The sequence below is a fragment of the Balaenoptera acutorostrata genome, chromosome 9 (genome assembly GCF_949987535.1).
Source record: "Balaenoptera acutorostrata chromosome 9, mBalAcu1.1, whole genome shotgun sequence".
NCBI classification, from domain to species: Eukaryota; Metazoa; Chordata; class Mammalia; order Artiodactyla; family Balaenopteridae; genus Balaenoptera; species Balaenoptera acutorostrata.
Window position 1 is genome coordinate 105,501,397 of NC_080072.1, and position 23,460 is coordinate 105,524,856.

Sequence of the window (23,460 nt, forward strand, 5' to 3'; positions counted from 1 at the left end):
CTTCAGGAGTCTCCTTTAGGGACGTTGGGAATGCAGTGCTGGAGGAGCTTTAAAGTGTCACTGCTCACGTGCGTCGTAATAACTGACCCTGGCTGAGGGCTCCCGGTGTGGACGTCTACAAGAGGAGTTCCCAGCGTGGGCTCTGGAGAGCTGGCTGCCCACCTCAGAAACCCATGCGGCCTGGGGGCCCTCGGTTTCCCAGATAGGGACCACAGTCATACCCTGGTCCGGGAAGATCCCACATGCTGCAGAGCAACTAAGCCCGTGTGCCACAACTACTGAGCCTGCGCTCTAGAGCCCGCGAGCCACAACTACTGAGCCCACGAGCCACAACTACTGAAGCCCGCGTGCCTAGAGCCTGTGCTCCGCAACAAGAGAAGCCACCGCGATGAGAAGCCCATGCACCGCAATGAAGAGTAGCCCCCACTCGCCACAACTAGAGAAAGCCCGCGCACAGCAACTAAGACCCAATGCAGCCAAAAAAAAAAAAAAGATTACATGAGATAATACGGGCAAGGTACGAGCTGACTGAGTGATGACTCCTCTTCATCTTCCTCTTGTCTCCTTGACCGACCCTTCCAGGACAGGGCCTGGTGCCGTGCCTCCCCTCTGGAGCCCTGGGGGCCCCTTCTGCTGCCAGCACCTCTGCTCTGGCTTCCTCTCCAAAGGAGGGTGTGAGGCCGCCTGGCTGGGCCGGCACTGCCAGGGCTGACCACCCTATTTGTTGGTGTGGAAGTTCTACCTTATACAGGTATGGAAATGGGGTTTCAACTTGTCGTTTGTAAAGGACCCTCATCAGTGATGTTTTCTTTTGTTTGTTTGTTTGTTTGTTTGTTGGCCGCGCTGCGTGGCAGGCGGAATCTTAGTTTCCTGACCAGGGATCGATCCCGTGCCCCCTTGCAGTGGAAGCGCAGAGTCTTAATCACTGGACTGCCAGGAAAGTCCCCAGTGGTGTTTTTAAGAAGATTGTCACCGTCATCTCTGACAGTAAGAAGGACAAGATGGTCCTTTGGGTGCCCATAAAAATCCGCGAGTCCCCGGGGCGGACTGACCCAGGTCCTGTCTCCAGCCCTCCTGCAGGGGTGTGGCTCTGGCCTGGTTACATCCCCCCGCCCCGTGCTCCGGGCAGGGGGTGCCGGGTGGTCCCTGCCCTGGGCTGGGTCAGTACTCACGCTGGATGTCGATGGTGACTGAGGTCTCCTTCCCTCCGGGGATGGCTTTGTTGGTGGCTCGGCACACGATGCTCTGCCCGTTCTCCACGTCGCCGGGGGAGACGAAGAGGGTACTCACAATGCTCTCACGCTTGCCGTCGCGAAGCAGGGTCTGCAGGGGGGAGAGAAGGCCCTTGTCACTTGTCACTCGGCTGGGACGGCCTGGGTGGGTCGGGGAGGACACGTGCCAGTCTCGGAGAGGAGGAGGGAGCCCTGTGGATGGAGGTGGGTCAGCTCAACACACCCAGGGGAGCCCGTCTCCATGCAGAGCCAGGGGTTACCCTTGGCTCCCCGGCCCAGCTGAGTGCTGGGCTTCGGCTGGAAAAAGGAACTGGAAAATTTTCCATCATGTGTGAAAATCAGCCTGGACTTGCCCATCCTGACACATAAAAGAAACCAGGCTGGGCCTGACGGAAACCAGGTTCTATGTAGAAATGAACTTGTAACTATTCTGCCTCTGGTCTGGGGGTGTCTCTGGGTCTGCAGGAAGCTCTGAGATGGGGGCTACATGCAGGTGCTGTGGCCCCTGGGGATGACGCAGGCTGTAGAAGGGGGTGCAGTTTGGGGGGTGGGGGTAAGGGCGGGGCTGGGAGGGATGTAGGCAGAATCAACGCACACTGAGCATTTCATTACTTTACCTGTACAAACCCTTTCAACGTTTCAATCGTTTCACTTCCTGACCTCATTAGAGCTCGGACCAAGCCACAGGCGGGACAGATGCCATCGTCTTTCATTTGACAGGTGAGAAAACAGGTGTGATCAAGAGAGGCTATGTAGCTTGATCAAACTCACTTCAAGTTGGTGATGATAGAAGTAAGAGGGTCCTGGAGTGGGTTGAATAGTATCCCCCCAATTCATGTTCACCCAGAACCTCAGACTGTGACCTTATTTGGAAATAGGGCCTTCACAACTTAGTTAAGTAACTAGTAATTAGTTAAGGATCTTGAGACAAGATCATCCTGGATGTAGAGTGGGCCCTAAATCGAGGGACTGGTGTCCTTGTCAGAAGACGAAAAGACACAGGGAGAAACAAGGAAGGGGGTCATGGGAAGAAGGAGGCAGAGATTGGAATGATGCTGTCACAAGCCAAGGAAAGCCAGGAGCCCCCAGGAACTGGAAGCGGCAAGAAGATTCTCCCTCTGGGGCCTTTGGAGGAAGCACAGCCCTGCCCACACCTTGATTTTTCCCCTCTACAAGTGTGAGACAACACATTTTGGTTGTTTGAAGAACCAAGTTGTGGTACTTGGTTACAGCGGCCCTAGAAACTAACGCAAGCCTAAAGGTCTCCTGTCTTCCCCGTGACCATGAGGTCATTCCTCACAGCCGCTGTTCCCCATCATTGCCGCTAGCCCCTCCCTCCTCTGAGCCCCCATCCAGCTACTTCCCCATCCGTTTGCTGCCCTGCACCCTGAGCTCCCTGGTGGCCCACGAAGGTGGGTGCATACTGGGGAGGTGCAGTGTGCAGGAGGGTCTCTTCAGGGGATGAGGTGGGGAGACTGGACTTGCTCAGTACAGAAGGAACTTGATCCTGCATCAGGGAGGTGCCGGATGCAGTCTTACTTTGCCATGACTGGAGCCAAGGAATAGATGGACAGACTCTACTTCCTCAAAACCTCCCTGAAACTAACCATGACATCCTCTCTAATCCTCACAGGACCCTGGAAGGAAAGGTCTCCGAAATAACGGAAGAGAAAACTGAGTTCAAAGTGAGTCAGGAACTTGCTGGGCAGGGCTGGGATTTGCACCGGAGAATGGTGAGCCCTGAGCCCATGACCCTCCTACTGCAGCTTCCTGAGGACCTGGAAGCCGGGTGGTGTGATCCCCACCTAAAGGTGGGAACAGTTAGATGATTAAGCAGCTTCCGAGTTTAGCAGTGACGTGCAGGCGGCTGGACCCTGCCTCTAAGGTCCTCAGTTCAGTACCCTCCAACACTAGGAGAACAGGACGGGAGCTTCGGTCCAGAACAGCGCACCCTGCTGTAGACAAAGCCAGATTCAGATGCCGGGGAGATCCGCAGAGCAGGGCAGCAGTTCCGGCCTGTTTCTCTAGAACAGCCTGGGCGCAGGCCTGCTCCCGTCCATATTCTCTCCTGGGACGTGGGGTGATGGTCTCAGCCCTGGGCAGAGGGATCTCGGAGAGGGGCTGGGGGAGGGTGATACGGTCAGTCCCAGGAGCCGGTGGGGTGAGGGTCTTGAGCTCAGCCTCGGGGCCAGGGCGCTAACCTGGACGCCGGCCCCCGGGGGTGGGGCTTGGCGTGCGGGCGGTGTAGCCCCGCCCAGCCGAAGCAGGGAGCTGCGGCCGCACCATCGTAACCTGCTGGCTCCGGCTCTGCTGACCTCACGAGTCTATAAATAGCCAAGCGATAATCAGAACAATTTCCTGGATGAAAATAAGACCTCGGGGCTGGGGTTGAGGAGGAGGGTGATCGTATTGTTCTTCCCCCTCTCTTTTTCTTTACTTTTCCGTGGTGCTAACAAGGGGCATTTACATAAATTTTACTCTGCCAGGACCCCTCAGATTGATCTGCTGGAGGGTTGCAGGGCCGGTGGGAGGGGAGCCGGGGGCCCGAGCTCCTAATTAGGCCCCTGACTGCTGCCAGCTCCCCCGCACCCAGGGCGCTCCTCGCCCAGAATGATGATTAATGACATATTTACTGTGTCCGGGCGTGTGCTTTTCTGGGAAATAAAAATTCTGGTTCAAGTTGTTTGTTCCGCCTAATTAGAGAAGGGGAGATGTGTTCATTAAACCGGGGGAGAGCTCAGCGCCCGCTCCCCAGGGGGGGCCCGCAGCTCGGGGTTGTGAAGGCGCGGCCACAGCGCGTTCCTGGGGAGGGAGCCGAGCGAGCGCAGGGCGAGGAGGGGGCCTTGGTCTTCCCACCCTGGTTTTCCTCCTTCCCTCGTTTGTTCCTTCCGCATCTCCTCCCCTCTCCTTTCTTTCTCTTTTCTTTTCCATCATTCCTCTCTGATAAACCTCCACTATTCTCACATGCAAATGAAACCCTGGGACTTTGTGGCCTCCAGGTCCAGGCCAGGTGGACACTCTCTCGTTTGCTGATTCTTGTCACTTCCCCATCCTCCCTGCCCCTTCCCTCCCCTGAACTTGGCTCTGGGGACACACCTCCAGGCCGCCACCTTCTGCTTGAGAAACCTTCATAAGCATGCACTCAGCTTCAGGAGGGTAAGTGGGTTATTAGCGGTGAATCACTGTTTCTAGGGCCACCACCTCCAAGGCCTGGGGCAGCGTTCCCTCCAGCTTGGTGGGCACTAGTGTGACCCTGATGGCCTCTCCTGCGGGTGCCACCTGTGTGTGCAGATATGGACCAGGAGCGGGGCCTATATACCTCACCTGCACAGGGGTGAACACGCCAGGGCCTGTGTGCATGCCCACCGGCCTCTGGTCCACTAACTGCTTCCAAAGAGCCTTCCTGACTGTCCCAGTGTCTGTGGGAGGCTTAGGGCTCATCTCTGGACCCTGCCTGTGCTGTGCTGCTTCCTGTCTGTGCATCCAGCCCCCCTGTCCCACCCCTGAGGGCAGGCACTTGGCATTCAATTGGCAGCGGTAATGGGGGAGCTGGGCTGGCCGGCGCAGACTGCACCCTGTGTGAGGTTATCCAGTGTGGGCAGCTGCCACCACTCTGCTCTTTCCAAAGCCCCTGGAGCCTCAGCTGGGCAGTGGAGAGCCAGGCTGAGCCCCAAGAGCTGGGAGGCCTCGTGACCACAGTTGAGGGAGGGTGGAGGTTTGGAGGGAATGCAGTGGGTGGGTGGCCCAAACCTGGTGCTAAATATAGGATGTTCATTGATATGCAAACAGCCTGGAAAGGGCTTGATTGCCTGGCAACAAGGCCTCCTCTCTTCTCCCTCCTCACTCACCTCGCCCACCTGCCAAGTCCCTCAAGTTTTTTTAATCATCTCTCCGCCTCCCCTTCTTATAGCTGCCTGGGGACTCCATGGGTGCCTGTTATGTGGTTTGAATGAGGGCTGTCAGGGAAGGTGGAGATTTGCACGGTGCCTTTTGCCCCAGACCCTGTGTCCTCGGGGACCAACCCCCAGTTTTGTTCCCTGGGGCCAGGAAGGATGCTCTTCACAAAGAAGGCCAGGATGAGTGGCAGCTGCACACCAAGTAGAGACTCTTGGCCCCTAAGATGGACAGATGGGATGGGGGGTACTGGGGTGACTGGTGGGGAGAGATTGCAGAGCTGGGCCCCAGTGAGGGCCCAGCATGGAACCTAATGAGGCTCATTGGTCCTGGGGGTGGGTGGGTGGCCCCTTGGGCAGGCAGCAGTCTGAAGCTGGAGGAAGCAGAGGGGTAGGGCTGGAGGGTAAGGGGCTTCAAGGTAGAGATGTACACGACTGTACATCCTAAGACCAAGCGACCCTCCCCCTGTTCTGCGCGTCAGGGTCAAGGCCTCATCCCCCAGTGTGGCAGCTGCTGGGGTAGTAGCAGTTGGAGCAGGAATCTGGCTCCCGGGGAAGATTTCTCTCTGGCCTCAGCCCAGACTGTCTCCTCTCCTCTTCCACAATCTGTCCTGCCTCCCCTGGTCTGCCTTCCAGATGAATGCCAGGTGGCCTCTGTTCTGGTGCCAGGCCCGGAGAAGACGGCCTGAGGCTGGGTGTCCAGGAAGAGAGGACTTGGAGAGAGGCCCTGCCATCCACTCCCCTGCTTCTGCAGCCAGGCACCTGCTGGGAGCTGCGGGCCCTCCCCCAAGGACCCGGGCCACGAGGGCTCTGGCGGCCGTGGGTTCAGGGAGAGGCCCCACAGCCTGTGCTGGTGCATCCTCTTCCCGAGGATTCTCCCAGGGCGAGGGACCTAGCCATCCTCTGTGATGCCATCCTCAGTCCCACCAGCCCATCCTTCCCCTGCTGGCCGCACGGTGGAGGAGCAAAACGAACACCCCACGAAACCTGGGCTGCTGTGTGACGTCTGGGGAGGGAGAACAGGGTGAGCGAGACGGGGCTCTGGGAGGAAGGGCCCAGTAATTCCAGCGAACGTTTACGAAGCCCTGACTCTATGCCAGGCACTTTACACAGTGCTTTCAACGCATTATTCTTTCTACGTCTCAAAGCAATCTTAACAGGGGTCCGCGGTTATCGTCTTCCCATTTTGCAGATGGGGAAGCTGAGGCGGAGAGCTGAAGTTACCATAATATGTGATGGGGCTCAGGTTTGAACCAAGTGGGTAGGACCATGGGGCCTGCTCTACTATGACACTGTCACTCTTACCCAGGAAATGTGGTTGGCAGGGTGCAGCATGGGGACCTCACGGATCAAGTGAGGGAAGGCAGTGATCCTAACAGCCTTGCTTCCCCCTGCCAGGCTCTCTGCTCATTCAAGCCTCACGACCATCCTCTGAGGCAGGTGCCATTGCTCCCATTGTCGAGATGGGGTCTCTCAGGCACAGCAAGGTTAGGGGGCTTGCCCATGGTCACAGAGCTAGAAGGAGGCAGAGCCTGGATTCAGGCTTCCCAGCCCCCTGGGCCCACGGGCTTAACCACCCACCATGTGATAAATACTGAGGCTTCAGCTATGAGGGCTTTCAGGGCCGCCCTGTGGGATTTTTTTCTGTAGACGGTGGACCCTCCTTGACTGTGTGTACTTGTGTGTCCTCTCAACCTCTCTCTCTCCCTGTCTCTCTGTCTCTGTCTCTCTCTCTCAGCTGCTCATGCCCCCGGCCCCTTCTCTTGCATAGCCTGTCTGGGGCTGCTCTGCCTTTGGGACATCAGAAGTTCCTAGGTCAATGGCACTTGCAGTCCTGGGGAAAGAAGGGGCAGCAGAGGGCTGGGCTCTGACAGCCCCCAGAGCGGACTCCGTATGAGTATGGCTGGATGATCCAGCCTTCTCCGTGTGCCCCAAGTCACAGGTTTATAGCTAGTCAGAGCTGGCAGGCCCCTGCTATATATAAATTGTGTCTCCCCCCAGAATTCATATGGTGAAGCTCTGACCCCCAATGGCACATATTTGGACATAGGGCCTTTAAAGAGGTAGTTAAGGTTAAATGAGGTCATAAGGGTGGGGCCCTAATCCAATAGGACTGGAGTCCTTATGAGAAGAGGTAGAGACACCAGAGATCTCTCTCTCTCTCTCTCTCTTTCTCTGTTTCTAAACACACAGAGGAAAGGCCATGTGAGGACACAGTGAGAAGACCGCTGTCTATAGGAAGCCAGGAAGAGAGGTCTCACCAGAAAGCAACCTCACTGGCACCTTGGTCTTGGACTTCCAGCCTCCAGAACCGTGAGGAATGCATGTCTGTTGTTTAAGCCACTGGTCTCTAGTATTTTATTATGGCAGCCCAAACAGACTAATACAGAGTGTCTGATCCAGCCCCTTTGTTTTACACAGGAGCCTGAGGCTCAGGGAGTGACTTTCCTGAAGTTACACAGTAGGGATGGATCCCAGGGCCCTGGCTGGTGGTACCATCGTTCCTGTCGTGGGCCGGCAGGAGGGTGACAGGGTCGGGTGGGGCAGAGGGTGGAGCGTGGCCTCCCTGCTCTGGTCTGCAGGGGCACGGGGCTGGGCTCTCGGAGGGGCCTTCCCCTCATGGACGAGGCCAATGTGCTGGGGGCAAGGTCCAGCAGGGTGTCCCGGACCTTTTTCTTCCCCAGATGGGGGCATGTCCTCTGAGGGCAGAAATCTTGGCAGGGGCCAGGCTGGTCCAGCTTCAGGGAGGGACTGGACAGATGCCCAGACTGAAGGAACACCCCTTTCCTTCTTCACCCTCATCTGGATGATCCATCCCTGTGTCATATTTTTGTATTTGCTAACACAACAGGGTGGCCCCAGCTCTGGATGTGAGTGCGGGATTTCTCCCACAGTAAAGCAGCTTCCCCCTGGATGGACTCGTGCCCGAGGGAAGGCATTTGTCCTGGGTCTGGCACCAGCTCTGGGTGGGGGCCAGGGGCCCAGGCCTCGGTCTGCAGGCTTGGAGCTGACTCCTTGGCTGGGTTTTCGGCTTTGGACAGGAAGGACACTCCCTCAGAGGAGGGACGGCCCTATCTCGTATCCTCCATGGGTGGTGGAGGCCGTGCTCATCTTTCCGGGGCCCAGGAAGTTGGTGCACTGGGAGTGGGCAGCAGACCGTGCCCCTCCTGCTCTCTGAGGCCAAGGAGGGCCAAGGGGAAAGGAGAGCCACGGTTCTGGCGGCCTGGGCCTCCCGCCTCAGAGACTGATCCAGTCTCTGAGCAGCTGCCCATGTGTCTGAGGCTGCACGGAGAGGAGAAACAGGCCCGCCGTTGTGAGGACGGTCATCAGGTGAGAAGGGCCGTCGCTTCCCTTGTCTGTAGGTCAGGGAGTCGGACCAGCCCTCCCCAAGGTCCCGTTCATCTTTAAAGGCTCCGTGGTATGTCAAAGCCGCCTGGAACTCTACTCACAGCCTCCTGGAGTGGAGTTTGGTGGGAGCTGTTTTAAAACGTGCCCAGGATTTTGTTTTTATTCAGGATTGGTGAGGCCGACAGGTCAGGAGAAGATGGCCATTGAAAAGGTAGTTTGGGGAATTCCCTGGCGGTCCAGTGGTTAGGACTCCGGGCTTTCACTGCCGAGGTTGTGGGTTCAGTCCCTGGTTGGGGAACTAAGATCCCACAAGCCATACAGCACGGCCAAAAAGGAAAAAAGAAAAGGTAGTTTGTTACCCAGCTCCCTAGAGGAGGGGGCACACGACTCCATGTACAGCACTGGCCCCGCCGGGATGCACCGGGTCGGTCAGGAGGCAGAGGGAGCGAGGGGAAAGCACGGGTGCAAGACTTTACTGTGGTTTTTGTGGGAAAGAATGGACGAGGCAGGGTAAGCAGCTGAACAGGTCTAGGATTGGAGGGTTAGAATAATTTCCGAGGGCTCTAGGCTATAGGGGTGGTCTCTGGTTACCTGGTATCCAGCTCTGCAGTGACTTAGGGTGGGGGGAGAGCGCCTGGGACCGCAGGAGCCTGATAGAGGAGGTGGTGAGGATGTGGACCCAGGGTGGCTTGGTTTGCATATTAGGGGCCTGTTCCCAGCTGTTTGCTCTCTAGGGATTAGCTAGCCCTAGGAGGGACCGTCCCTCCTCAACTACAAGATGTCAAAGCATCATGAAATATAGAAACTAAAAACATGACAAATACAGGGGCCAGTTCAGGGCCCTTCCAGCTCATGGCACCTTGTGTGAATTAGAGAAAAGCACCACAGCCGGTAGGTACAGCAGATGCAGGGCTTGGTAAGGGATTATGGGCTGGATTCAGCACCCCTCCCCCACCCCAAGCCAGGCACCTGGGACAGGAAAGAACCTAAAGAGCCTCACCTTGCAGCTCTGGGAAGGTGGGCAGATTGACTAATAAAAAAACAGACATCAGTTACATTTGAATTTCAGATAAACAATGAATAATCTTTAGTATAAATATGGCCCATAGTACGGCCCATGTAATACTTGGGACATACTTACACTGAAAAGTTATTTGTTGTTTACCTGAGATTCACGTTTAACTGGACATCCTGTATTTTATCTGGCAACCCTCAGCCCTGGCCACCTCTGTCCCTGAGTCCTCTCCTCTGACCATACTCTATTCTTAGGGTGACCAAGCTCAGCGATTACCCCAGGAAAGAGAGAAAGTGGAGGAGAGACAGAAAAGGTCAGATAAATAGAGCCAGAGCACGAGAGAGAAAAAGAGAGAAAAGGTGACAGTGCGCGCGAGAGAAAAAAGACAGAGAGAGACAACGAGCCAGGAACAAAAGGCGACAGAAAGTCACACAGGCAGAGCACGAGCTGCAGAGAGAAGGGGAGAGCCGGCCCCTCCTGCAGCCCCTCCCCTCCTTCCACCCCGCCTCACCTTGGAGTAGGTGGCCCCACTGATCACCTCTCCCTTCCTCAGCCAGATGATGGAGGCTGCAGGCTTGGCGTTGTCTGCATGGCAGGTGAGGTTGAGGGGGTCCCCGGCCCGCAGGCTGATGACAGGCCCCCCCAGGATGACGGGGTCGTCGGGTGGCACTGCGGGGAGAGGAGGAGAGAGGTCAGGCTGAGGGCGCCCCTCCCCTCGGGCAGGGCTGGGTGGATTTTATGGAGCCGATGACAAACAGTAATTATCATTCTTTAATAAAATGTATAATCCCCTTGTAGGATAACAATAACGGCAACAACAGCAGTAATCCTGACACAGGCGTCGCGTGTTTATTTGCAGAGGACTCTCATGTCATCATTTCATCCCGCGCGGCAGCCCGTGACGGGACAGGGCAGGCGTCATTAGCTGTGATTTGCAGATCGGGAAGCACGGCACGGCTGCCTGGATCAGATCATTCTTTTTAACTTCTCTCTCCCTCTTTTAAAACAAAGCAGTGTCACATCTGTCGTCTGATTTAATCCTCACAACCATCTTGCGAGGTAAACGTTATTATCCCAATTACACATATCTGGAAACTGAGGCTCAGCAGGACTAAGTGACTTGCTCAAGGTCACACAGTGCGTGAGTGGCAGAGCCAGGGCTGGAAGCAGGTCCCCTGACACTTGGAGCACCAGGCTGGCTGCTTCCCTTGCAGGGGACAGGTGACAGGCAACCTTCCAAGGCTGAGACAGTGTTTCAGAGGGCTGGGCATCTCCTTAGCACTTTATTCTCCCTCATCCCAGAGTCAGAATGAATCTCTCTTGCCTGGTCCTTCCACCCCATTTCATAGCAGTGTGGTCCCCGCCAAGAGACGGGGACTGCCAGGAGGAGAGCGACGCCTCCCATAGCGCCCGGCACAGGGCCCGGTGCCTGCTGGAAGCTCCATACACGTTTGCTAACTCCAGTGCAATCACGCCTTTGATCCCCATGACGACCGTGGGATGCGGGATGGGCAGTTATGATGATGAATGACCACTGTTCGGAGAAGAGGCCCAGAGAAGTTAAGTGACTGGCCTAAGGTCACAGAGCCTCTTCTGAAGTTTGTGCTTGTGGACACATGAGGGTCTCAGGCCTCTGCTTTCCCTGCCTCTCCTCCCTGGACAAACCAGAAGGGGCAGGGCTCCTTGGAGACCACCTGAGGAATCCCTGGCCTTCTTCCCCAAGGAGGGGCTGGTCAGGAGGGCTGAGCTGCGTGTTTGCTCAGTGAATGGGTGAAGCAGTCATTAGGTGAGAGTTGGGGTCCTCACACAAAGGGCCTTCTTTGCCCAGTAGCCAGAGAAAGTCCATCCTTCCAGCCAGGCCCTGTGTGACCTTCTGGGCCCGTGGGCAGGAAGGCAGCCTCTCCAGGCAGTGGAGGCACGTCCAGACCCAGCAGCTCTGCCTTCCAGCCCCTCCCCACCCAGGGCACCCCCAGCAACCTGCTGGCTTCCCTCCGCTCCCCAGGGCCCATCCCTGCCCCCGCACCCGCCAGGCTCCTCAGGAAACTCCAGGAGACCCTGGGGCCAGGTAAGTACTTGAAGCAGCATGCCTCCAGCTAGTGGCTCTGCCCCCTCCCTTTCCGGCCTCCAGGACACCTAGTTCAGAACTACAGCCCCGGCGAGTGCCATCCCCCAAGTCTCTATTTCCTAAGGGAAAAAAAACCCTTCCGGCTTCCAAGTTGCTCTCATCAGCCCCAGGACTCCACCGTGATCCTGGCCCAGGGAGGAAGTCGGCCTCATTCAACCCTGCCCAGCCTCCTAGGGGGCCCTGGGTGCAGGCAGATGGTGGGTGTGGGCCGGACACTAAAGACAGCCTCCTACCCCACCCTCCCTTTACACCCTCAATAGTGCCAGAGGCCTCCTTGGTGCTGTACTGGCCAGAGAGCCACAGGGAGGCTAATGAGGGCTTTACAAGTGCTGGGGAGGGGATTTTATTGCCTTGCTTTGGGCCGGCCCTTCCAGCAGGGAGGACTGGGCCGGGCTCCTGCCCCCTCCCTCCGTGGTGGCGGCTTTCTCCCCGTGAGCTGTTCGATGGGTGTGCTCAGGCTGAGCTTGCTGAGGGCCAGGGAGACTGGAAAGAACCATCCGAAGCTTCCGGAACAGAATCAACACCTGGCCATCCTGTCTCCGTGGCCTCCCCAGTGCTGAGCCAAGGGGGCGAGATTGTGGACATGCCCTAAATCAGAGGCCGAAGCGGGAAGGCAGTCCCTTGCCCAGTTTTATTTCCTCAGATATAAAATGTGGAAGTACAACAGGGGATCTGGAACGTTCCCCCAGCACTGACATTCGTTGGGCCCGAGACAGTGGTTCTCACTGCAGTTTACAATATTCTGGGGGAGGTTTTAAACGTCCCATCGCCAGGCCACACCCTGACCAGCTGAATCCCCATTTCAGGGGGTAGACCAGAGCATCAGGGCATTTTAAAGCTCACAGAGGATTCTGCTGTGTGACCAGGTTTGAGAACATAGTGTCTCTGGGCCTTTGCTCAGTGTAACCACCTGTGATCACGGCACGGAGACAGAAGGGGCCTTTCCAAAGAGCAAATGTAGCTAGTGCTTCTCTAGTGCTGTGTTTGGAATGTTGGGTTAGAGGAGGGGAGAGGGGAGTGGGGCTGTGCTGTGAGATGCTTAGGCGCACGTGCGCGCACACACACCGCCCCCCCCTCAGAATGGGCCCTGATTACATCTTCCCAAATAAGTGGTTATCACGCCGGTTGTTCACGCAACCATGCATTATGGATAGGCCTTCGCCTCGGTGCACACCAGATGGGGTAGGAGGGGGTGTGGATGGGGGCTGGGGTGGGGGAGGGCGGGAGGGGGAGGAGGGGGGAGGTTTGGGGCCTGCAGGCTGAATAGAAATCAACAGTCGCTCCTGGCAGCTGTGGTCCTGACAGGAGGTGGGGTGACTCATTACATCTCCATTCAGACCCGGGCCGGAGCTGGGGAGCCAGGAGGGGAGAAAGTCTCGAGCAGCCCGAGCCTGGAGATGCTTTATTCATCCATCCCCCTCCCAGGATTGGTTATTATTCTGAACCACTATAGAGCTTGGTCTCCTAATTTTTAATCACAGGGAAGGTGGAAGCGTTAGCCTTTTGTGATTAATCCGGAGATGAAAATAGTTGACCGTTTTGGTGTTGAGCTTGTTGTCGGTCAGGAAAAGTGCATTAACTGTTGGGTGACTGAGGCCTGGGAGGACCTGATGGAGCCCCGGGCAGAGCGGGTGCCAGGAGCTGGAAGCCAGCCCGGGGCTCACGCCCTCCCTGGGACAGGGGCTGGCTCCGGGGCGCTGCTTTTGAAAGGGACACATCATGCGAATTAGGGTTCTACAGTGGTGGTGGTGGGGGGGTGCCTGGCTCTTTGCCGTTTACCCTCCTGTCATCCAGGATTTGGGCAGGCGGCTGGGGGCCTTCCTCCTTGCTCTGCCCGCCTCTGGCCATCAGCCGTGTAGACAGTGCCACGTGCGTGGGTGTACAGTGTGGAGGACCCGCGCTCCCTGAGTGGGAGGGAGCCCCTGAGGACTTTCTCCCAGCTCTGCTGCCCAGGGCAAGCGGGCTTCAGTGGAGAGGCGGGCAGGGGGGCACAGGGGAGGTGTGTGAGGCCAGAGAGCACGGTGACCGCCCAAAGTCACAGGGGGCGAGGGTAAGAGGCTGGGGAAGTGCATCCTGCCTCCACCCGCGGGGTAAAGCTTTCATCTGTTTTATGTACTAGGGTTCTTTATACCATTTTACAGCAACAAGAGATTCTGTGGCTAAAAGTTGTATGGGACCGATCACCAGCCCCACAGCTATCTCTAAGACGTGCTCCTGTGATCAGAAGGCCTCCTGCAGTAGAGCATATGCTAGGGGTGACCATCTGACTGTCCTTCCCGCAGGACATCAGCTGGACGGAGAGCAGAGTGGAGCTGGGCTCAGAGGGCTTCCGCCTCATTCTGGAACTGCTCACTGCCTCTGTGCCCAGCTCATTTGACTCCTTGGTCTTGGTTTGCCGGGTTGGTCAACCTTGCCCGGACAGGCTGGGAAAATTCTCTCGGTGCTAGGTTTCCTCCAAAGTCCAGTTGGTCACCTAAGTGGCCCCCTCCAGCCCGCTGGGCTTCCAGAGTTCCCCAGATGCTCCGTCAGCCCAGATGGTTGGTCCCCAGAGATGGGGGATGGGACACATCTGCCAGCAGAGGCCAGCAGCCCGGACGCGGAGCTTATGTTGCCAGGGGCAGAGGTGGGGCGGTCAGCGGGCCATCCCCCCGCCCCCATCAGTACCGGGAGCACCTCGTAGACGCTAAGCTCTCTGGAGGGCAGGCCCGGGTCTTGTTCAACTCATGTGCAGTGCCTTCTCCACAAGTGGGCTGTTCAAACACAGTCTGGTTGTGTCACTGCTCTGTTCCAAGCTCTCTGGGGCCTCTGCACTGTCCCTGGAACGTAATCTGAAATCCTCTCTGTTGTCTATAAGCACCTGCACCCCTGGTCCTGGCCTGCCTCTGGGACCCGGCTTCCTTCCACTCAGCCACTCAGCCCTCACCACGCCCCGCCCCAGGGCCTTTCCATCTGGAATGTTCTTTTCTGTGTCTTTGTCTTGCTGGCTTCTCCTTGTCAGTGATGGCGCGGCTTAAATGCCACGTCCTCTGCGAGGCCTGGCCACCCCGTGTAACATCCCCTCATGACTCTCTGTCACACCAGCCCCCTTGCTTCTTTATCACCGGGTTCATTTGTATCTCCCCTTACGGAAAGGAGGCTCCCTGACAGCAAAGAAAGACCTTGTCTCTCTTGGTCACTGGATCAGTGCCTGGCACACAGTAGGTGCTCAGTAAATGTTTGTTGAATGAATAAATGAAAGATCCCTGGGTGAGGGGTCTGGCATGGGCGTTTGCTTCCGAGGCCAGCAGTTTTTATGCTGTGTGTGTACGGCGGTGGGTAGAGTTGGGGTGGCGGGCAAAGAGGAGGTGCCTCCCACCCCTCGCGGGGACAGGAACTCCCTATGGTGGGACCTTGGGGAGTGGTTGCTTCCTGCCGTTTCTGGAAAGGAGGAGCCCAGGCGGGAGGGCTTGGGGTGGTGGGGTGGTTCTCGGCTGGTTTTCTTGGTAGCACCAGACCCCTCGGTCGAGGAGGGACCCCGTCTGATTTGTCTGGGTCATAGGCTAGGGGGAGGTCTGCGGCAAGCAGGGTGGCAGCTCGGAGGGCTTCTGGCTTGGAGGGAAGAGGAGGTGTGCCTTCCACGGTGCTTTTCTCTGCTTTTAGGGGTCAGTGTTCAGCCCCAGGCCCCAGGGAGTCAGGAAGGGGTGGGGAGCGGACTGAGTTTGTGCTGGGAGTGGGGGAGCTGACTGGAGGGGAGGGAGGACCCCCAGGGGCCTCCGAGCTCATCCTAACCAGCACCTCCCACACTCCAGAACCTTCCTTCCTCCCAGTGTCCAGGGCGCACGGCCAGTGTTCCTTCCTTCCCTCCTGAAGTTGATGTTTCCACGTCTTTCTTTCAGCCTCTTTCACGCCCCAATCTGAGCCCATAGTGGTTGAGTAAAGCCAGACGCAGCCCGCCCTCTTGAGCTGGTAGGGTGAACTTTGTCACTCAAAGCGTGTGCCCGGGATGGGGCTGCAGCCTCCACGTCACCCGGGAGCTTGTTAGAAACGCAGGCACTTGTGCTTCACCTCAAGAGCTCCTGAATCTGGATCTGCGCTTAAGAACGACCCAGGTAATTTGTATGTACGTTAAGGTCTGAGGAACGCTGCTCTGGAGGGCTCCTAGGATGATTACAAACTGATAAGTGCTTTGAAAAAAAGGTGCATCGGACAGTGAGAACACGTGTGGGGACCTCTGTGCCTTGGTTGGTGCCTTTCCCTCTGTGACTTCCTGCGGTAGCGTCCTGCTCACTAGACACTAGGTTTAGAGGTGGACCCCAGTATGAATGTGTTTCATAACAGGTTCCTTTGGGACTTCCCTGGTGGCGCAGTGGTTAAGAATCCGCCTGCCAATGCAGGGGACACGGGTTCGAGCCCTGGTGTGGGAAGATCCCACGTGCTGTGGAGCAACTAAGCCTGTGCGCCACAACTATGAAGCCTGTGCGCCACAACTATGAAGCCTACGCTCTAGAGCCTGCGAGCCACGACTACTGAGCCTGAGTGCCACAACTACTGAAGCCCGTGCGCCTAGAGCCCGTGCTCTGCAACAAGAGAAGCCACCGCAATGAGAAGCCCTCACACCTCAGAGAGAAGTAGCCCCTGCTCGCCACAACTAGAGAAAAAGCCCGCATGCAGCAACGAAGACCCAACGCATTGAAAAAATAAAAAATAAAAATAACAGGTTCTTTTGCTTGGGCAGTTCTTTAACTTGGGATGCTGGGGTCCTTCTCCTCCTGGATCATTCTTACCCAGCCTCCCAGATTTAGCTAAGGGGTTGCCCAGTCCATGAGGTCTTTCTGGATCTCCCAGTTGGACCAGGTGGCTTTTGTCTATGATCCCATAGCATCCTGGGCATCCTTCTGTCTCAGTATCTCACCTCTTCTATGGAAATGATCCGAGTGTGTTTGCCTTTCCCTAGACTGCACCCTCATCCGTCCTGGTCCTCGTCACCTGGCAGAACACCTGCCGCTCCAGGGTCATCCCTTGGATGTTTGCTGAGCTGAACCTGGCTTGAGTCCATCCCTTTACAAGCTGTATGATGTGCGGGTGACATATATAATCTGACAACGTTTGCCCTCTTATCTGGGAAGTGGGGCAATAAAGATACCTGCAGGTTGTTGTGAGGATTACCTTTATGATATGAAGAATGAGGAGGGAGCTTTGTAAAGGGCTAGACAAATATTGATTATCAGGTCCAATTTTTAAGAATGACATTTAGTTTTGTTTATGTGGACGGCACTGGGCCAAGGGCCCTCTTGTGTCATTCTCAGTTTTCCTCGAAACGGGTGCTCTTAGGACCTCCATTTTATAGACTAGGAAACTGGGGCTCAGGGAGGGCAAATTACTTAGCTAGATAACACAGCAGGTAAGGGGTAGGGTTGGGATTGAGACCCAGGTTTGTTTGCCCCTGTGATATGTTCTGCCAGCATCAGAGCAGCACCCAGAGCCGCCCGTGAAGCTGGGGTTGTGCCTCACAGCCCGTCCCGTCAACCCTCCTGCCCCAGTCCTGACTCTTTATCCCTATGCATTCAGACCCCGCACTCACTCCCGTCCCCCAGCCTGATTTCCGACGGCTCGATGACGCACGGGCCTGACTCGCAGTTTGTGTTGGAGAGAGATGTCTGCTAAGGGAGAGGAGGAATGATTTCTGCCGTTCAGATCCACGCTTTGCTCACTTTTGTCATTCTGCCCTGTTGTCAGGTTCTGGGCCCCACGCGATCCCAGCCTCCAGCTTCCTCGCTCACTTTGATGCGCCACCTAATGGCCAAAGTGCAGAACCGCAGTCTGTAAAGACACGACTGGGATGGGCCTGATTTTAAGGGTTGGCTTCTCAGGGCCAGCTCACTAGACATGTATTCAGAAAATCCATATTGAGTATCTACTATGTGCCAGGCCCTGCTCAAAGCAGCGGGGACGCAAAACTCCTGCCTTGGTGGAGTTTATATACCAGTGGGAGAGACAGACAATACACGGGTAAATACGCAATACAATGTTGGTTGGTAGTAAGTACTAAGGAAAAAAAAGACCAAGTGGGGGAATAGAGAAATCCTAAATTGGCCTCTTGGATTCTCTTCTGGTTTTCTCCCATCCTCTCTGGATGCTACTTTCTGTCTTCTTCCCACCCGTAACGGGTGGTCTTCCCCAGGGATTCTCAGGCCTGCATACGTCCTTCTGTACACTATCCGTGGAGAAGCACATGGCTTTCCTGTGGACTCAGCCAACATCTGCACGCTGATAAATCCCAAATAGGCATAACTTCTATTTGGGGAAACGGCACCACCATTCAATTACTGAAGCCAGAAATCTGCACGTCCTTCTGAATTCCACTCTCCTGCATCCGGCATTACGAACCGTCCTGGTTAATTCTCTGAAATATCTCTCAAATTTGTCTCTCCCTTTCCATCCCCAACAGTCTTCCTCTCTCAGGCCCTCATCATTTCTTACTTGGGTTACAATACCTAACACCCTCTGCTCTACCCTCCACACTGTTCCAGAGTGATCTTTGCAAAGGTTTGATATTCATCCATCCACTCAGTCATTCATTCACTCACCATTTGCTGAATTTCTAGCAGTCCTCTGATTAAAACCTTTCAAAGGTCCCCCACTGCCATCTGGATAAAGTCTGAACTTCTTGGCTCTTGCCAACCCCTCCTGCCTCATTTTCCATCACTTCTAATTTGTTCTTATGGATGAGAATCACCTGCAGCTCCTGGAATAAGTCACTCTTCCCCAGTTGTCACTTTCCCTTTCCTTGGCTAACTCGAAAGTCAGGCAGCTTGGCTTCACGTGCTGAGCCCTGCACTTACTAGCTTGTGGCCATGGCCAACTTTCTTAGCCTCTCTGTGCCTCAGTTTCCTCGTTTGTAGAAAAGAAACTATAATAAAACCGGATTTGCTGTGTAGCTCCCAGGATCAAGTGAGATGCAGTGTGGGAAAACACTTTATCAATGGTCTAGTGTTGTAGAGAGGTTATTTGTTCTCCAAGCAGACTGGGCTCTTCCCTTGAAAGATGGTGGGCAGAGTGCCTGGGGCTTGTGAGTCTCGTGCTCTGTTTCCCTGGGGAAGCAGAGGTCTCTCTCCGCTTTCCCTGCCCTGTCCTCACCCGACACGGCGTGAAGACCCTGCTGCTCCCCAGGGGTGATCTGCTGCCCTGCCTGCTTGGCCCCCTTCCTCTCCAGTCTCCCCACAGGCTGTGCCCATGAGAGTGAGGCCGTTACGCTAGACGGCTGCAAAGGTGTGCGTGCGCCGCTGACCCCGTGTAGAGTCGAGGTGAGGACCTCCTCTGGGCTCGGCCAAATCGCTGGCTTACAGGATCATTAAGTTTGCAAAAGCTAACTGATGCACTCAGTAGTAACCTACTGTCCGGTGTGCTCCTGAAAGATGGCCCGGAGCTCTGGGCTCCTGTAGTAGTCCCAGCACTGGGCCCATGGCCGCGACCCTGTCTGCTGCACTCCAATCGTTTCCACCTCCGTGATGGTCAGGGACCGTCCCACAGGCTCCATCTCTGCTACTCACAATGTCCATCGCTCCCTGCTGCTCCGGGATAAAACCCGGTTCACCCGCATGGAGCGCATCCAAGGCTCTCTCCAACTAGGCCTTCTTTCTCCAGCTCTCTCTCGTGTGCTTTCCTTGGACGGGTCTGTTCACCTCTCTGCAAGGATAGCCTGACCTTTACAACTACATGCTTAGGTTTGTGAAGTTCCCTCTGCCGAGAATGTCCTCATCCTGAGTCTTAACAGGCTGGAATCCCATCCTCTCTCCAAGCAGCTCAAAGGCCACCTTTGCCTTGTTAACTCTTGGTCATTCTTTACTGTCACCTCCTCCAGGAAGCCCTCTCTCAATCTCAGCCCTTGCCCTAAGACCATGTGCCAACTCCGTGAGCTCGTGTGGCCCTTGGTGCCGTTGCCGTTGGCTGCCCGACCGCTGTGAGCTCCTTGAGGGCTGGCCCTCGCTGGGTTCTTCTTTCTATCCCAGTACTTCGTACCGTGTGCAGCTCAGAGTGAGCCTCAATAAATCTTGGTTAGCTGGTGCCTTGTCTGATCCCACTGAGCTGGAAGCAAACGTCCCCTGCTCCCTTAGCACTAGCCTTTTACTCTGACACCCACCGTGGTCCCCGTTAGGTTGATCTGTGGACCTGTTTCAGGTTCCCTACAGCTCCAGGAGGAGTCTTAATGCATCTTTGCATTTTTACCACCTCCTAGCATATTACCTTGGGTGTAGTAATAAGAAGACAACAACAACAAATAATAATAATATGGTTAACAGCCAGAGCTCCAGAACTCTTCCAGTGCTATAAAAGTAGTCATTTAATCCTCACAACAACCCTATACAGGTAGACGTGGTCATGCGTATTTTAGAGATGAGGAAATGGGGGCACAAAGCAGTTAGGTTTCTTGCCCAGTGTCATGCAGCTGGCAGGCAGCGGAGTTGGGAGACGTGCAGGGTTGCCAGATTTAGTAAGTAAAAGTACAGAACGCCCAGATAAATTAGAATTTCAGATAAACTGCAAATAATTTTTAGTATGTTTATCTGAAATTCAAATGTAACTGGCATCCTGCATTTTATCTGGCAATGCTATACATGTGTTAATTAGGTATATGTAATTTAATAAATGTGAGTGCCTTCCCCCCCTCTTCAGACCCTCTCCACTCCCAGTCAGGACTACCTAAAGAAGATTTGGGGTAAGATGCAAATAGGGTCTTTTTAAGATTTGTCATCCACGGATTCTGGAGCACCATCGCCCAGACACTTTTCCTGGGAGGATGGAGGCAGAAGGACAGGAGGAGAGAGGGCTGGAGGCTGCATTTCAGCTCTGGCCCTGCCCCCAGCCTGGGGGGCCCTGGACTAGCTGAGCTCAGGGGTCCCTGACTCCAGCGACTTGCAAAGGTCCGGACGCTGCGAAGTCCGCCCCTCACCTGGAGCTCCTGTTATGCAGGGAAAAGACGGGCGGCAGGTGCCTTGCTCGGCTCCTGGCTCCTGGCTGCGTGACTGTGGGCAGTCGGCTTCATTCCCCGGGCAAGATAGCGTGGATGGCATAGATATCACAGTATCTATTTCACAGGGCTGTGTGCTGATGAAATGGGTTAATACAAGTGCTTTGTCCCAGAGCTCGACACCACAGTAAGAACTCAGCCCTCATTAGCTCCCGATATGAGTACTGTGTGTTCAATAAGTGGACGCAGAGAGCAGCAGTTACATGCGAAATTGTTCATTTCAGCTTCTTGCTCTGTTACGTCCTTGTTCTGCACCCTGGCCTCCGCCTCCCTAGATGGCCTGGTCAGCACCTTGCCTCAAAGCACCGAAGAAACCATCACCATGGTGATGGTGACAGCAGGAGGTAAGAGGCCAGGATGGGCAGGGCCCCCAGGGGGGAGAGACGCAGCAAGGGAGACATGCTGTAGGGACAAAGTCAAACGAAGTCGCTTGTCTCGCCCCTCAGATTAGGAAGGGTGTGCGCTCTGTTTATTTCCGATTACACCCTGAAAGGGTCTGAGCCACTCCATCTGCGAGGAGACGGATGTTTCCTTACTCCCGGGGACACAGATGAATCACAGGGTGTGTGCAGAGCAGAGGGAGGGAGAGACGAGGGGGAGCGGGAGGGCGCAGGTGGCGGGCGCCACGCAGGCAGAGGGGTGTGTGTCTGTGTGCGTCTGTGTGTGTGTGTTCACGGCGCAGGTGGGTGATGTGTGATGGTGTGCGGAGAGCAGGTGTAGCACCCTTTGGTGGCCAGAGGGAGAAACCAGATGGGAAAGGGTGACCTATGAGAAGAGCAGCAAGAAGAACAGCGTGGGGTGGGAGAGCACGTGGAACCCTGGGGCAGGCGGTGGGGGGGAGAGAGGGGGGGCAGGGGAAAACACCCCTCCTGCCACGTGGGAGGTGGGTCATCCTGCGGAGGAAGGGACTTCTCCCTTTCCAGCTCGGCTGCTGTGCAGATGGCCACAGGGCGGCCCTTCTCAGGTCCATATCTGCTTTGCAGCACCTCCCAAAGCTCTCCAGCTCGTCCTGACCTTGACTTGACTTTGGGGTTCTCCTGCTCAGCATGGCTGGGTCTGGGAGAGAAGTCTAGCGTGGTGGCATGGGTTGCCATTTACTGGTTTCAACCTCACAGTAACCTCATGCCTTATTCTACAGATGGGGAAACCGAGGCACAAAGCGGCAGATCCACTCGGAACAAGTGATACAACTCACGATGGGGGGACCCAGGAGTCTGGCTCAGGCCCCTGAGGTTAGCCCTCCTAACCTCAGGGCTGCCTGGCTGCAACTGCGTGAGAAGCTGTCTCGGGGCCTTTGGCTCTTTAACAGCTTCAAGGAGGCCATCCTGACCCAGCAAAACACCGCGGGACTCGGGCGTGTCTGGGTCAGTCCCACACATAGAGAGCAGAACTGATACGGCTGGTTTTGCAACAGGCTCCCATCTGCCAAATCAGGGTCCTCAAGAGGCTCCGTGGCTTCACTAAGGAGGGAAGTGAGGCTGGTGGAACCTCCCCGACCAACACCCGGAGCCTGAGGAGTCCCACAGAGATTGAGGGGCACGGGGCAAAGGTCACCTCGTTAAGGGGCTTAAAAAATAAACACATGAAATCCTAATAATTGGCTTTTAAGATGAGACACTAGGAACACTGATTTTTGCATTATAAAAATGTGTGTTTGTTCCCTATGGTAGCTGGTTGAGGAAGTGCAGGGAAGGATGGAGAAGTGACCGAGAGAGTTCAGGGAGGGGGACACACAGGGTCAGACAGGCGGGACGAGAAGAGACGGAGCCAAGATATGGGCAAGTCATCCACTCGGGAAAATGATAAACGGGAGCAGAGAAAACACCCTGTCCCTTGTCACGGGGAACTGTAAAGCAGCGTGCCAAGCAAGGAAAAAAGCAAAATGCTTTCTCTGGGCTTCTCGCCACAAAACTTCATTTCAGGGAATCCCAGAAAACCACTAAACGTACCTTTCAACTTTATGCAAATTTACCAAATCCACTATTTGCCAGCATCCTTAAGAGGAAAAAGTCAAGGTTTTTTTTCTGCTCTGAGCCTGTTTTGGGAAAAGCACGAGCCTCTAAATTTGAAAAAGGGCAATTCTTTTAGAATTCATTGCAAAAAGCGCTTCACTGCTCCTTCGTACTTTAGCATTATAGATATTTTTGAAATCTCCTATCTTCCTCATTTTTCACAGAGAGAGACCACATTTCTCCTCAGAAACTGGTGAGCACTGCATGGCATTTTCTATGGAGAGGGTGCATTTTATAGGTGAACATTCCCTCTTTACAATCTGCCCGGATGCTGCGATGTGCAACGTGACAAGGCTGAGGCCGCTTTGCAACCGGAGGGAAATCAAGTCACGCTCATCCTCATCCTGGGGAGGGTGCAGGTGGGGGCAGTGCAGACTGGGGCCCTGTAGGCCCAGCCCGAGACAGAGCCCTCAGGACGTTTAGCGGGGAGGCCTCTCTGGATCACCCCTGATGGGAACCAGGGAGGTGGGACTGGACAGAGGGGCAGTCTGGACTGCGGCGGCGGCACCTTGAAGATCTCAGCGGACCCAACAGGAAGCTGTGAAGCCGGGAGGGGGACCTTTGGGTCGCCCCATTCCGGGAGGGCAGGCTGGCCTTTATGCCCTGCAGAGGCCAGTCACTGGCAGTGTGCTTCCTCCCCTTGGGCCGCAGGTAATCCCCAGAGAGGACTCAGCAGAGAGCTGGCCACCTGACAGCCCAGCAGCTGAGGGAAGGAGTCCTTCTGTCCTGAAAGGCGGAAGGGAAGTGGAGGTGGCCATCACAGCGTGCACTGCAGGTGGTGTGCATAGGAGGGGGGCATGGCCTCTTCTCCCAGAGCGGCCCCCTCTT

General features: G+C 55.7%; 1 protein-coding gene across 2 annotated transcripts in view; it reads right to left on the reverse strand.

The window, feature by feature from the left end:
* KIRREL3 (kirre like nephrin family adhesion molecule 3) overlaps positions 1-23,460 on the reverse strand; it is a 555,134-nt gene that overhangs the window by 30,084 nt on the left and 501,590 nt on the right. For both annotated transcript variants that reach the window (XM_007183376.2, XM_007183375.2), the window contains exons 5-6: positions 10,000-10,157; positions 1,173-1,323 (exon numbers count right to left, since the gene is read on the reverse strand). In XM_007183376.2, the coding sequence (XP_007183438.2) occupies positions 1,173-1,323; positions 10,000-10,157 (309 nt within the window). The remainder of the gene's footprint in view (positions 1-1,172; positions 1,324-9,999; positions 10,158-23,460) is intronic.